Source organism: Hibiscus syriacus, unplaced genomic scaffold, assembly GCF_006381635.1.
Source record: "Hibiscus syriacus cultivar Baekdansim isolate YM2019G1 unplaced genomic scaffold, ASM638163v2 tig00003721_pilon, whole genome shotgun sequence".
Lineage (NCBI taxonomy): Eukaryota > Viridiplantae > Streptophyta > Magnoliopsida > Malvales > Malvaceae > Hibiscus > Hibiscus syriacus.
In genome coordinates, this window is record NW_024061981.1 from 3,244,516 (window position 1) to 3,260,223 (window position 15,708).

Genomic DNA, 15,708 nt, shown 5'->3' on the forward strand with positions numbered 1-15,708 from the left:
TTTGTTGCAGCCCCGATTTTAGTTTTCTATTATAAATAGATTGAAGTAAAAATGGAAGCAAAGGTCTCGAGAAAAGATTGTTTTTCATGCCATTTCGGGGTTAAAAGAAGATATCTCCACAGCATGCATCCCGGTCATGGAAGGGCCTGCTTCAAACGAAAATGGTATAAGTCGTTCATGGTAACTACATTAAGCCACACCATCAAAATCAACTTCATCTATACACAACAATATACACTCAATTCCTAATCACCTTCCTAAACAAATCAAACATCTGAACCTAATTTATAAAACGAATTTACATGGGGTGAATCCTACATTTTTGGTTTCTTGACTAATACGTAATCTGCTATAGTCGATCCCCGTAGAACTTGAAGGATAACCCCATGCAGGTATGTATTTTCATGTTGGTTTAATCCACAAACTGGCATCTTGTGTAAACAAACTCTTATTTCAGGTATATACTGCAAACAAAGTGCAATGTGATCTATGAGTTAACCAATTCTATCCCCTAAACCTAAGGACGATGCAAGATATGTCGTCTTTACTGTCCCTATGAACTGCTTCAGCGATTAGTTGTTTTGCAGCCTTCAGTGGGTCTTTAATCTTTCTTGCAATATCAACGGCCTCCTGATTACTCATCACCTGAATTAAGAATATAGAAAATGAAAATAAATAAATAAATAAATAAATCATAGATAACTACGTTCAAATCATGCATTCCTGAGCGATTCTTTATGTTTGCACAAAATAATAAAGATGTATCAAAATGAGGAGACGTCAAAGCAAAAGGTTTTACCTTCCAAAGGCCATCACTTGCAAGGATTAAAATATCTGTATTGTCATCTAAATTGGTGTTTTGAATGTCCGGATCTGATCGCAGATGTGATTTAAGGCTCTTGTCCCCGAAAGCACGTGAAACTGCCAGTTGTCCATTAACTCTGGGGACATCTCCTGACAGCATACAAAAACAACAGATTTAAAAATGTCATCTACATCAGACCACCCTCCCAGCCCTTTTTTTTTCTTCTCAATTAACATGAATATGACAACATACAAAAGCTAAGAAATGGTATTACGATATTCAGGGTCATATTTTACACATGGAAAATGATGCATTTACATAAATCAATGGTAGAAACCTCAACGGATAATTAGCAGAACTAATGTTTTCAGGCCTCGGCTTTTCTCTTGGTGTCTTGAGCATGTATTTCCAAGGCCAACAAACACGGAACAAAACAAAGAAAGCATAAACAAGATAATGGTGGCTGGCAGTTTCCTTTTCAGTTGGCAAGATCAAGATTTTGAAGGCAAAGGAAACCCATAATCTAGATTTTTCCAGCAAAGGTATATTTTTATGGCTTCACTGTATGCTTGCCCGGTGCATTTTTTTACTTCACAACCAACAGAAAGACATGCCTTAAGAGACCCTTAAGTTGTTATAAAACAAGGAACAGAAAAGTAAAACAGAGTGCAGAATTTCACCAGTGCTTGACATGTGAAAAAGGAAAGGAAAACACTTTAATCAGCTAAATGATTAAACATGCTAAATAATACTTTCCTAATACCAAGAAATTCAACCAATAATCGAACATTTGCCTCCATCAGCATTTACACCAGGCTTTCTTCAACTTAATCCACAAAGAGGAGTGCACACTAATAAGGGTGATTGCAACATAATCCTTTCAATGTAATAATTGATCCATTCTTGATAAATAGATTAACTAACTGACAGCCGATGTCTTATTGGGGAATGAAACTACATGGACATGAGTATATACTACATAAAAGAGCATTTGCTTATCAGGAACTGAACAGATCAGGAAATTAGTACATACTACATAGTAAAGTTGAAATAAGCTATTTTATGAACTTCTGACACAAAAGTGTTACGAATTAGAAGCTGCAAAAACACTTAAAAATAATCAGCAGGCTTGGGTCTTGACTACTCAACTGTCTAGCCAAAAATATTCGTTGACTTTGTGACTAGACGTGCACAGGCGCAAAGAATTAACTTCTAAAAATTGGCTGCAGTAAAAGACCTGGCATATTTGAGACAAATCCACCTCTGTTCTCAATGCTGCCTCGTTCAGTGTTGGGTTCATGATCTGTGCTCATCTGAATTGCCTGACCCCCTCTTGAAAGAACTGCACGAGAATCTCCAACATTTGCCACCCATAACCTTATTCCGTTTATCAGTATTGCAGTTACAGCAGTGGATCCGCCACGACCCAAGTCTAAGCTATGTGAAAGAATTGCTTGGTCTGTTTTCTCATAACCTTTGGAGATGGCTCTGGAGGGGTCAACCCAAAACTCTTCCTACAATAAGTGAAAAAATGTGAGCATATATTGTCTTAAAAATAATAAACCAATTTATGTAATTGCCCCTCTAAAAATGATATGGCACATCTCACCTCCTTTAGAATATTGGCAAACAAATGCTTCTGTAGGTAGGAAGGAATACCATCTCCCAAATGACCATCGTAGATAGCGAAAAGCCCTAACTCATGCTCATGAATCTGCCTGAACTTAGCAACATGATAATCCTCCATAGGATGATTAGCTTTCCCTTTTACTAGGCTGAAACCGAACTTTATCATACCCTCACGGCTTTTCCCCTTACCAGAACTTGAATATGAACGCCCTCCTCCAAGCTGAAAGGATAAAATAAGAACAATAAATCTCATTGTGAACCAAACATAGCCACATTGCTTATTGGAAACAAAAGCAACCTCATACTAATCCAGTTTTCAGAACCATCAAACATGTTGCACTAACCACCAAAGTTTAACACTCATCCAAAGCAATGGTTACCAAGTTAGAAACATTATTTTCTTTTTACAGCTAAAAAAAGTTAGCAGTGTTTATCTTACAGTGAAAAATACATTAAGAATGTTTCAATGATGTAAAGCTCGTTATTAGGAAGTCCTTATGAAAAATGCTAGTAACCCCAAAACAAACCAAACATGAAATGACCAAATCTTCTCCATAAGCAGCAGATTTATTCAATTCTAATCACAGTATACCTTGCCCCAGCAACAAAATTCATAACTCCCAATTAGCTAACACAAGAAAATTACGGAAATCAATTAAAGTAGCCTCAATATTACCCACAGACCAGTCCATAAACAATCATAATTAATTATCATTTACCCAACAAATATGGGATCGCCGTGAAAAACCTTCAAGATAGAAATATGCTTTACCTGAGATGAACTAAAGCAGCACAACCGATCCATAGAAAATAAAATTGTTCAAAACCTCTAATTTTCCAAAGTAATTTCCCTTCAGCGTCAAATTGTACGTCACCTGCTATCCAAACTAAGAGCCTGAAGCATCAGAACCCGAAAGCATTAAAGAAAAGCCCTCAAAACTATAACCCTAAAAACCACAAAAAATAAGAGCAAAAAGCGTTAATAAAGAATCACCCTAACAAGGATCAATTAAAAGGCCAAAGTATGGCCTTGCTTGCCGCCGCTGGGTGAAGTCGTCAAGAGCATAACATTTTGAAGATTTTTTTTCTTTTTTTGTGAAAGAAGGAATCAAGTGCTTGGATATAGACGATCTGATATGATGATTTAGTCGAGGAAGGGGATCCTTCTACTTATCCGACACGAATTACTTTTAACACATGTTTGACTTTGCTCTTTCATTCCGATTCTGCTTTTACTCTCTCTCCATTTCTCTCTGCCTCTGCCCAACACGGCATAACCATATAAACCCAATTGTGCCATTTTAGGAATTTTAAACTATTATTAGGGAATTGAGATTAAAATATTTTTAAAATTAAAATATATATATATATATATCTAAATAAAATCGAATGTTCGAATTTTAATATTAAAAATAAAATAAATTGACTTAAGAAATCATTCTATAGTAGTTTTTTGATATTTAATACAGTTAAATCAATCAACAAACTGTATATTGATAATTATAAAAAATTAAATTTTTTAAAATATATTTTTTATTCAGACTCATCAATTAAACATAATAAATATAATAAAATATGATTATGTTAATAAATATCATAAAATCTTAAATATTTTTTCTTTAAAATTTACCGAATAAAGCGGAACATACGAGAGAAATTTATTTGCATATAAAATGGTTAAGTATTAGATCGACAACTTTTTCGTGTTTATTTTGCGTATCAAACAAATCCTAAAGTACTAAATTCTATTCATAGCAAACGAAAGTCAAGATACAATGTCCCACTTGGAGTAATCTACAAGGCATAACAAAGATGTTCCGCGTAAATGGTTGTACAAGATTATTCCTTGTATATATTTTATATGATCTCTATCATATGGGGTGGAATTATTCTTTAAAACATCAATTATCATTTTTATAAATAGTATTGGGTTAAAGTCAAATGGTGCACTAATTGTTTTATATATATATATATAAACAATTAATTTTATTCAAAAGAGAAAATATATCAAATTACAATAAAAATTTATAATCACAATCGTAAATTAAACACATAATTAGAATATTTTTTTATAATTATTTGAACGAAACTAATAACTTAATATCACATGAGGACTATACAATGAAAGAATACAAATTTAACCAAGAAACTCAAACAAAGATAGATGCAAACAGATCTGATCGCATCGGTAAACAAACCACGAAAAGGAATAAAGCTATTGAAAACCATCGACAAATTGTAATTCAGGCTTAAGCGACGTGAAAAGCTATTCACGAATGCAAATCAGGTATCAAAATTTAATTTGAGGGTCCAAAGTAGGGAAGATCAACAAATTATCATATATGTGTCATCTTGATCAGTCGTGGTAATGTCAAATCAACCCTTGCCTCTGTAGTACCCGATCCGGATTAATCGATCAATAGATTAAATATCGGTGATTATACCAAAAAAATATGATTATTTGAATTTAAAACTTTTAACAACAAAAATATTTAATAATATTTAGTCAATCTCCTATTCCCCTTCCTTTTTTTGCTTTGAGTTTGTGTCGTTTTTTATAGGTCAGATTAAATTTTTCTTCTGATTTTATTTAGCCGACGACGACATTGATTTTGATGCTAATTGTCGATCATAGGCTCTTTTTTTTAATAAGAATAATTATGTCTTTGTGAAATATTTATCTCTGTATTTGTGGCACATTTTTCATTTTTTTTCTCGGTCATTTGGTCGTTCTTTTATTTATGTTTTCTTGGGGTTAGACTTGATGACACCATGAATAATCAAGATGGCGCTTATTTGAAATCTTGTTGATCTTCCCTACTATAGACCTTCGGATTGAATTTGGATGTGTGATTCTATGTTTGTGAATAGTTTCTCATGACACTCAACTCTGATTTGCAGTTTGCGGTGGTCTTTCAATAGCTTAATTTCTTTTTATGGTTCGATAGCTGATGCAATAAGATTTAATCGTATCTATTTTTGTTCGAGTCTTTTGATTGAGTTTTAATATTTTTCATGTATGGTTTTTATATGTTCTAAAGTGACAAGTTTCAATGTTATAGGAAAAGTCCAAATTATGTATTTAGTGTACAATGATTATTGTAAAATCTTATTGTAATTTTGGATGTTTTAACTTTTTAATATTACTAGTGGCTTCTATTAATAAATAATTGTCATAACCATTTTTTTTATTAAAATCTAAAATAATTATGAATTTATATTGGAAATTTTAAATTTTGATTTAACTTAAAATTTAGAGTCATCATCGACCTTTAGATTAGGTAGGTCGAATACCTAAAATTGTCTTTTAAAACAATTTTAAGGAAAATTATTTTAAAGACAAAAATTGGTTTGCGTGTTACCAAAAATTTATTTTTTATGGATCCAAGAGTCAATTACTTGTGAGGAAGGATGAGCAACACCATAATGCCCAAAATTAGTACCCTCGATTATACATTGTCTAAAACGATAGAATTTACATATTTGAATTTAAAAAGTTACAATCCTTTTAACTTCTTAAGAATTTTGAAAAGAGTGAATTTATTTATAAAATACTTGACTCAATAAAAGGTGATTTAATTCACTCGGTTTTATTTAAAAAGGGTGTTCCTTTACTACGTGAATTAACAGAAATTGAAATCCAATTATGTTGTACGTAATTTCGTTAACCTACGACGCAAGACAACGTTGCCGTTAAATTTTCAGAAAACGAGAAAACAAATGTATGACATATGAATGCATAAGTAATAAATAACATATGAAAGATGAATGCAATATCAATAAAATATAATAGAACTAAATAGTGGTAAAAAAACAAAATATCTAAACAAAGGTAAATAAATAAATACATGAAATAAATAAAAATAAACATTTATATTTATATTTATTAAAATAATTATGTAAAACATAATACATAAAAAATATTTCAAAAAATAATATATATAAAAAAATTATTTAAAATTAATAAAATATATATTTAATTAACTTAATAATCAACAACTAATAATGCTAAATTTTATTTTATTCGACTAACCCTTGGAAGACACCCCAAGTGTTTGGAGGTCTTCCATAGGTTAGTATAATAATTAACAAAAAAGAATATTATATCATTTTATAATATTAAAATAACAAAACAAATTTCCCAATACAACACTAAACAAATATCCTTTTTATTAATATATAAACACATACAAAAAATTTCTCAAAGATACATATATAAATATATTACATATTTCCTACTCTATATTTAAAAAAATTAAATATCGCTAAAGTAATAATAATATACTACCATCTTATACACAAGAATAAACAAATAGACCTAGGATATGACTACATGAAACTAAGTGTGAAAGGAAAAGTATATATATATATATATATATATATATATATATACATATTTGACCTAAAATCTATGCATTCAAATAGGAAAACAGATTTAACAGGAAGTCAAAATAATTTAAAATAGGAAATACACACCAAAGATCAAGAACATATTCATTCACATATACCATATATATATTAATATCTCATAAGGAAATATAAAGCATTCCTATTTAATAACATAAAAAATAATACAAATATATTCAAATAATAAAATATAAAATCACGTGAAACTAACATATTCATATATACAAATATGATACAAGGACTAAATTGACACAATAAAAAGTTGCAAGGTGATATTGGTATACTTAGCCTTAATATTCCATTAAATAATTAAACATGAATGGTGATTGAAATGAATATTAAACAAGCTATAAGGATCAATAGCATAAATATAGCAATTTCTAATGTAATACGAACAAATGAACTAAAATGGAACAAATCTTAAATTATCAACCCAAATCAGACATTTGACCATAATATTTAAATGATGCATGATGACTAAAATATAAAAATGGAAACATTGAAGATTTGAAATCAACAATATCCCCGTTAATTTATGACTAAAACAGAATGATACAAGGAACGAATGACCAAAACTACAATTTACCTCTAAAAGTTAAAAAACATGGGTAAAATGAATGTGAAACTATGTCGTTTTGGGTTTGATATATAATCCTAAACTAATGCTTATTTTTCTAAGCCTTTCTCATTTTCCATTTGTTTCAAAGTAAGAGTGCGAGAATTCATAAACTCTCGCAAGTTCCCTTCACCGGAGGAGACGGTTGTCACTCGTCGGTAGCCTCCACCGTCGTCCACGATGACCGGAAGGGAATCGAACACCATCAAAATGCTCCTTTTATCTTCCTTAGATCAAATCCAAGTCCCATATTTCCTAAAATCCAACGAAAATGCATAGATCTCCTATTATACCTCTCGAAATCTTCACAACTCCTGTGACCTTTGGACTTTCGGGCGAGCTTTGAACATGGTAAGGTTTTCCTTTTTTTTCCTTTCCCTTTTGTTTAGAATGTTTTTGTGTTTTTCCCTCTCAGTTCACTCTATTTTTTTCCTTTTGAAAATGGCTCTCTTCGGCTCCTCTCTCTATGTTTTGAATCTGGTTCCAAATTTTTCTCCTTGTTCGAATAGTGCTTTGCATGTTATATTTTGATGCTCTGCTTTTGTGTTACCGAGAAGATAATGTAGTATTACTTTATTTTTTTATGATTTACAGTCTCGGATTTGATCTTCCTTATTTTATCTAAGTAATATATAATATTTTTTTACTGATTTTGGACTTTTTGTTTGATTGACATGTTGATGGCTGGCTGAAACAACAACGTCAACGTGATTTGGCCTAGGCGGAAGCAGTGGCAGAAGTTGACAATGGTGGCTATGCAACAGGTCTTGGGTAGGGTAAAACCCTATTTCCCTTCTTATATGGGTCATTGGATCAAGCATAGATACAACGGCTGGGAGCAAGGCAGCGACTGGGGAACATGACAAAACCCTAGCTATGTTGGGTTACAAGTTGGGCATGTTGTTTGGGTTACTAGCCCGTTAGGGTCTTGTAATTAGTTGGGTCATCCATTGTAACCTATATAAAAAAATTAAAAAAAAACAATCAGTTTAACATATACTTTATATACTAACACTAACCTATTAATATACTAACACTAACCTAAAACATAATTACATTAACAATTACCAATTTTATCAATTAAAATTAAAACATATATAATTTAATAAACCAAATAATATTATTAAATAAACCATGTAAACAAATAAGAAACCTGGGCAAAACGTAGTGTCTACAACTGCCCATCTTTACCCATTGTCGGGTGACGAGAATTGGGCAAAGACCAAAGACACTATTTTTTCCTGCCTCGATGTGCACTCTGAATATGGAGTCCCTCATTCCAAGGTAAAGAATCTGAAGACGACTTTTTCCTTCTTGTTGAGGATGTTGGGCCGCAAACCAATGATTTGATCTTTCAATTTAAAGACTTTGTACTTGTTGACGACCTTGTTTCTTCATGATAAGGACACATTGTTTCTTCATGATAAGGATACCTTGTTCCTTCTAAAGAAAACATGGTTCCTTTGTGTTGAGGAAATCTAATTCTCTTTAGATGGTTTGATTTATGAAATGACATAGCTCCTACATGATGAGGAGATTTGGTCGCTTTGGGTAATTTGCTCGAGGTCAAATCTGACGATGACATTGCTCCTTGGTGTTGAGAAGATCTAGTCAATAAATGACATGGTTCCTTTTTTTTCTGAGGACGTCTAGTCATATTTTGGTAATGTAGACTACATTGTTCGTTGCTTTGAGGAAATCCGATTGTCTAGAGATCATTTGATTTTGAAAATGACATAGCTCCTACATGATGAAGAGATTGAGTCACTTCGATTAATTTGCTTGATGTCAAATCTGATGATAAACATTGCTCCTTCGTGTTGAGGAGATCTAGTGTGATTTGATATGATGAATGTGATATGATTCTATAGATGTCATATGCAACATGTCCTAAAGATAATCTAATATGATTTGATAAGATGAATGTTGGATGCTGTTTTGGATGATTTAATTTGGGAACTATGACTTCATCGCTTTATGTGAACGATCTTCGGTCATATATGAAATTCCTTTATTGCTTGTGCTTTTGTGATCTCGGTCCCTGTACTATTTGACGGTTAGGTCTATACATTTGGCGATCAAGTCCCTATATTATTTGGCTATCATTTTTCCCATCTCTACCTTAAATTCACTTCCTCTAATTTGATTGGAGAACCAGGCCCCTTGTAAAAAATCAACTTTTATTGAAATGATTTGATCAATTGAAGTCTAACCAAGTACATCCCCAATTGGAAATTACTTTGAAGAAGAGTTTATGTCACGGCTGTTTTCATTTTAATGGATTGATTGAAATCACTTTAGTTTGTGTCCTGATCAATCACAATGAACTACTGAGGGGTAGATTCATTTATGTTTCCTAGAAAACACCTGTTCTGAAATCCTTATACCCCTGAAATTTCCTCAAAGCAAAGTATAATAACCCTTTTGTACAGAAAAATTATTATTAATTAATATTTTATATGCATGATGCTTATGAAAAGAAATAACAAAATATAAACAACTTTTCTTATTAACAAAAAAATAATATAAAGAAGGTGCAATGCTTTGGAGTCAATTTTTTTTCAAGGAGAATGCAAACATTACAACAAGAACAAAAGCCAAATATGTCTGATATCAAGTGCATGAATCATTTCATCTCCTCACCAGCAGTCTTTTCTGAAGATCAATATGTGTGTAGAGGATTTAGATCGTACTAAGGATATATGAGTATGATAATCTCTTCCTTAATTGCCAGGTTTCCAAGGGAATTCACCATTTATTAGCCAAATCCTAAATATTCAAGTTGTCCTTTGCGAATTTTCAACTAAAATCCTCCTTTAGTTTCAATACGACTGTTTTTAGATTTTCATCTTGAACCCCCATTTTATTTTATTTTATTTTCTTTCTTTCCTTTTTTCTTTTTTTCTTTTTCTATTTTTTATTTTTCATCATTTTTTATTTCTTTTATTTTCTTCATGTGTAATATCGTTTGACTGAATCAAAATTCACAAGATTAGGCAACTCACCTCCATCCATTTCAATCAAAACCATAGCTCCTCTGGAAAAGGTTTTTTTCACAAACTAATGGTCTTCCCAATTTAGCACCCACTTCTCTCGAAAGTCCTTTTGTATAGGGAGAATCTTTTTCAACACCAAATCTCCCTCATGAAATTCTCGAGGTCTGACATTCTTGTTATAATCTCGCATCATTCTCTTATGATACATTTGGCCATAACAAATAGCTCTCAACCTTTTTTCCTCAATTAAGTTCAATCGGTCGAACCTATTATGTACCAGTCCGCTTCTTCTAATTTTAGCTTTAGTAGTACTCTCAGTGAAGGGATTTCCACTTCAATTGGTAAAATCGCTTCTATCCCATAGACGAGTGAGAAAGGTGTTGGCTCGTTTGATGTGCGAACAGAGGTACAATAAGCTACTAAGACAAAGGGTAACTTTTCATACATATCCTTACATGTCTCAATAGTCTTCATGACAATCCTTTTGATGTTCTTGTTTTCAACCTCTACTACCCCATTAATCTTTGGGCGATAAGGAGTCGAATTATGATGTTTGATTTTGAACTTTGTGTAGATTTCATCCATCCAGTCATTGTTTAGATTCAGTGCATTGTCTGAGATCATTTTTTCGGGCATTCCATGTCTGAGATGAAGCGATGCCCATTAGAAGCCTTTGGTGTGATAGGCCTAATAACATCCATGTATCACATTGAGAAAGGCTAAGGTGCAGTCATTACATGTAAGATTGAAGGAGGAACATGTATTTTATCACCATAGATCTGACATTTATGGATTTGCGAGTATAGTTGATACAATCCCCTTCCATTATAGACAAGTAATATATGAACCTCATGATTTGTTTGGCCATTGTGAACCTGCTTACATATGTTCCACATATTCCTTCATGGTCTTCCTCGAGTAGCTTTTTAGCCTCAGCTCTATCTAAGCATCTTAATAGTATTTGTTCTTTGCCTTTCTTGTAAAGGATTCCCTCATCGACTACATATCCCATTGCTAATCTTCTCAAAGTTTGTTTGTCAGTCTCAGTAGCTTCATCCAGGTAAGCTCGATATTTGACATATTGAAGGATGTCATAATACCATGGGAGACCATCTTCTTCATCTTCTTCAATATTAAAACAATGAGCTAAAGCTTCTCTTATGCTCATTTGGATGGGCATCTTTCGATCATGATCGTTAATTTTAAACATTGAGGTTAACGTAGCCAGGGCATCTGCCATTTGATTTTCTTCATGCGTGAGATAAGTGAAGGTAATTTCTTCAAATTCTTTTATAAAATCCATGACCAGATTATTGTACTCAATCAATTGGGAATCCCTAGTCATCCAGTCTTCATGGAGCTGATAAACGAATAAGGCTAAGTCCCTTAATACTTCTAGGATCTTAATTTTGTGCTCAATTGCAGATCAGATTTCCATGATACACTCCTCATACTCAACTATGTTGTTCGTACATTCGAAAGCAAACAGACTGGTAAAAGGATAATGATATCTTTTCAGTGAAACCAACACTGCCTCAATTCCAAGCCCCACAACATATGAGGTACCATCAAAGTTCATCTTTCATACTTCATCTCTTAGAGCTTATTCTTCTTCTACGTTGGATATGCACATTAAGTCCTCATTAAGGAACTCAAATTTCACTGGTTCATAATCATCCAATGCTTTACTTGCCAAGAAGTCTACAATGGTATTACTTTTCACTGCCTTTTGGCTCACATAAACTATGTTGAATTCAAACAAAAACATCTGCCACTTGTCCATCATCCCAGTTAAACTTGAGGATTATGTCATGTATTTTAACGGATCCAACTTTGATATTAACCAGGTAGTATGATACAACAAGTATTGTCTCATTCTGTTTGTAGTATATACTAAGGCGCAACATAACTTTTCAATCGGGGAATATCGAGTTTCGTAATCAATGAACTTCTTAATGAGATAATAAATGGCTCACTCTTTTGATAACTCCGTAAAAGATAGTGTTTTGGGTATTTTTACTTTGGTTATTGTTTGTTTAAAAGTCTTTAGTCATAGCATTTTAGTTGCATGTAGTATATATTTGCATGTGGTGGATAAGTTTTGCCGAGGCAAACTTTATTTGGTTTAACTGATGCTTCTTGAGAGGAAGGTTGTTTGATAGTTGTGTTAATGCAGGAAATGATGAAGGAATAATTTATTTGCCGAGATAAATCAATTTGCTAGGGCCAGCGGAGCAGAAAAAGATGACAGTGAGGAACATATTTTCTTGCCTAATCGAGAGATATCATGCAAGTTTGACGCAGCCTGACGACACTGCTGACGTCACTTGCCCAGCTTCAACCACACGTGCACTCATTCCCTTAGTAAGTTAATGAGGACCACTAATAACTACTTCATAATTCATAAAATAGGTATGTCAACGAGGGTATTTAGGAAATTTCCAATTGCACTAAACTCTAAAAATTCTCACTATAAATACCCCATTATAGTTTTTCAAAAAGGCAGCACAATCAAGAAGAAAATATACACTAGTCTTGAAGTAAGCGGCTGCATCACCCTACCTTTCCATCGTTCCCCACTTGATCGTCCTTGGTGCCCTCCATAGTCGGGCTTCATCGGAGCAGCTGTCAGGCCCTCGAGAGAGACTGGCCACTGGAACATGCATGGTGGTGGTCAGAATATCACGACAGAGCTCTTATTTTAGGAGTTTTTCTTCCTTTTTTCTTCATCTTCATATCATGTTAAGGGTTATGCTTAAAGAATAATTTTTAGATGATATTCATCGCACCATGAATTGTTTTACTTGGTGTTGGTTATTGCTTTGTTGAAACGTTATTTGCTTGTTAATGAATGATGCAGTTTGTTTATGCTAAGTGTTGTTTTGTTCATTGTTTAAATATTTTTCCTCGACACTGTAAGAGCCTTTGTTGCTTGGTGCCTTGGCAAAACATTCCTAGACTTTGTAAGAGCTTTCGAGAGATTAACATTTTTTAGGAATAAATGTATGATATCGAGAGAGTTAGGGTAGATCTACTTGAACAACGAAACTAATCCAGGATGGTGAGGTTTTAATTCTCCTTAGAGATAAGGAGAGGGTTTCATTCGACTAAAAGGAAAAAAATGCTTGAGTAAGTTAGGAAAAGACTATAGTTTACACTGAGGGGTATTGCCACAGTAATAGTTTGACAAACCAAGGGTTGTAGTTCACGCCGTAATATTGTTGTAGAAATCTTCCTTGAATACTGTAACACCCCCAACCCGTATCCGACCCGAATACAAGTATGAGGTGTCACATTGACTTTTCAAACTTTGACTCTTGACAAAATTCAAGGAAAATTTAAAACTTTCATTAACATAAAAGTGGTTTATTTACATGAAAAGACAAAAACAACCAAAATCGATCAGAGCATTCATAACTGACACTTTTCTGACATGCCAACCCACTATACAAGACAAAATACGTACTTTATCAGTGACTTTTGATCTGATCTTCTAGCAGTACTGCTGTTCTTGCCACCTTATTTCTGCTCTTCCTGATTATTGGTACCTACGTGTAAATCACTTACACGCTAAGTCACAGACTTAGTGAGGCATAAATAAACATATAGATATAACAATGCATTCATGAACATGCATTCTTACCATCGGATCATGACATCTTTATTTGCATGCATCTATTTCACTATAACATATATGATGGTAACATTCACATATAAAACATATATTCTTATGCTAATTCCACTTTAATTTATCTTTGGATTGCCCATGTACATTATTGAGAACAAAGGTATGTGAGTACATAGAGGTTGTGCACTATATTGTCACCACAGCTCGTATAATTCCCTCAAGGGGCACTGAATATTTGTCCTGAATGACCACTATGTCCCGAAGGACCACTGATTGTTCCGAAGAACCACTATGTCCCAAAGGACCACTGATTATCCCTCGACTCTTGGTATGCCAATTATACCTACAGCTCTCATATTACATAACATGGGCTTAATTATAAATACATTTCTCATTTCATATATCTTTCATCACTGTCCATGTAAACACATAAGTCACTTCATATGATCATTTATATTATTTCACATACCTGGAAGGATTCTCTGATGATAACATTCATTCATATAAGATCATGTTAAATCATAAATGAATTATACATGAAGTCACTATAACATTAATACATATATATATGTATGCATGTGCATGAATATGGAATCATGAAGTCACTATAACATGAATATCCATTTAAACTAATTAATATCCATTCAATACCTCTTAAACTTAAAAATCCATTCCTCCACATGGAATTCAAGAATCTCACTCAAATTCCAACATGTTCCAAATCTAATTCTAACACTTCGTATATCTTAATTAAGTCGATGACAAGTCAAATTCAACCTCCGATTCCAAATATGAACTCTATTTCAAAATTCCATTCAAGAACTCCTAATCTTTAATTCTTCCTACACCCTTCATCTTGTTGTTTTACAGCAAATTAAGCTTTCCTTAAGCTTAATTAGCATCTAAGGAGCAAAACCAAACTTAAATTTCAACAAACAATTAGCTTATGAGAAATCTCACCTTTGTTTTGACCTCTTCACGTGTGGAGAAAGAAGAGAAGAAGAGAACTCTATAACCTTGAGTTTTGCTTCCTTTTCTTCAACGTGTAGTTAATATAAATATAAGAAATCTTAATTATTTTCCCTTGCAAATGACCATTCTATCCTTCAATTCTATCTTCCTTGCAATTTAACCCTATACCAAATTACAATACTATTCAATCATTCTATTTTAATCACCAAATTTTAAAGTTTTATAATTTAGTCACTAACCCGGTATTGAGGCTGTTACAAATACTCTAGTAATCCTGTCGGGCAACCTAAGCATAGCGTACCAAATCATTCATATCATAAAATAACTTATCGCCATAGCAAAACCAACCTAAGTGCTCCGTAAGAAGTCTGATTGTGTGAGGTTTTTCTGAATATATTGAACTCAACATTTTTATTTGCTTTGACAACTTTTATTTGTTTACTTTTGCATAATTTTCTTGCCTCAACCAAACTTTTTTGCACACCACACTATACAATATTTCTTGCCTCAGTAATACTTTTCCATCTATTTATACCATTTGATCCAGTTTATTTTCCTTTTCGACAAGAACCGTAGGACTAGCTTGTGACACTTGTGACACCTAGTTCTAGTTATAGCAAAACATAAAAAATTCCCACCAATCCCTGTGGAGATG

At 32.9% G+C, this 15,708-nt stretch overlaps 1 protein-coding gene across 2 annotated transcripts; it reads right to left on the reverse strand.

The window, feature by feature from the left end:
* Window positions 1–233: 233 nt before the first annotated feature.
* LOC120182183 (probable protein phosphatase 2C 10) lies at window positions 234–3,637 on the reverse strand. 2 transcript variants are annotated; one of them, XM_039187186.1, is made up of 6 exons: window positions 3,429–3,637; window positions 3,207–3,329; window positions 2,415–2,654; window positions 2,043–2,319; window positions 800–954; window positions 234–645 (listed from the first exon to the last, which is right to left on the reverse strand). In XM_039187186.1, exons 2-6 carry the CDS (start codon window positions 3,237–3,239, stop codon window positions 505–507), a joined length of 846 nt encoding a protein of 281 aa, XP_039043117.1. In that variant the 5' UTR covers window positions 3,240–3,329; window positions 3,429–3,637; the 3' UTR covers window positions 234–504. The 2 variants fall into 2 exon arrangements, with proteins under 2 accessions (XP_039043117.1, XP_039043123.1); XM_039187192.1 differs by lacking the exon at window positions 3,207–3,329 and having other exon boundaries at window positions 3,429–3,634.
* Window positions 3,638–15,708: the final 12,071 nt, after the last annotated feature.

Excerpts from the sequence above, each read along its gene's own strand:
- LOC120182183 (XM_039187186.1), bottom strand. The coding sequence starts at position 3,239 with ATGGATCGGTTGTGCTGCTTTAGTTCATCTCAG. Across the intron at positions 2,655-3,206 it reads GCTGCTTTAGTTCATCTCAG|CTTGGAGGAGGGCGTTCATA; the intron begins GTAAAGCATATT and ends TTATCCTTTCAG. Across the intron at positions 2,320-2,414 it reads TTGCCAATATTCTAAAGGAG|GAAGAGTTTTGGGTTGACCC; the intron begins GTGAGATGTGCC and ends CACTTATTGTAG.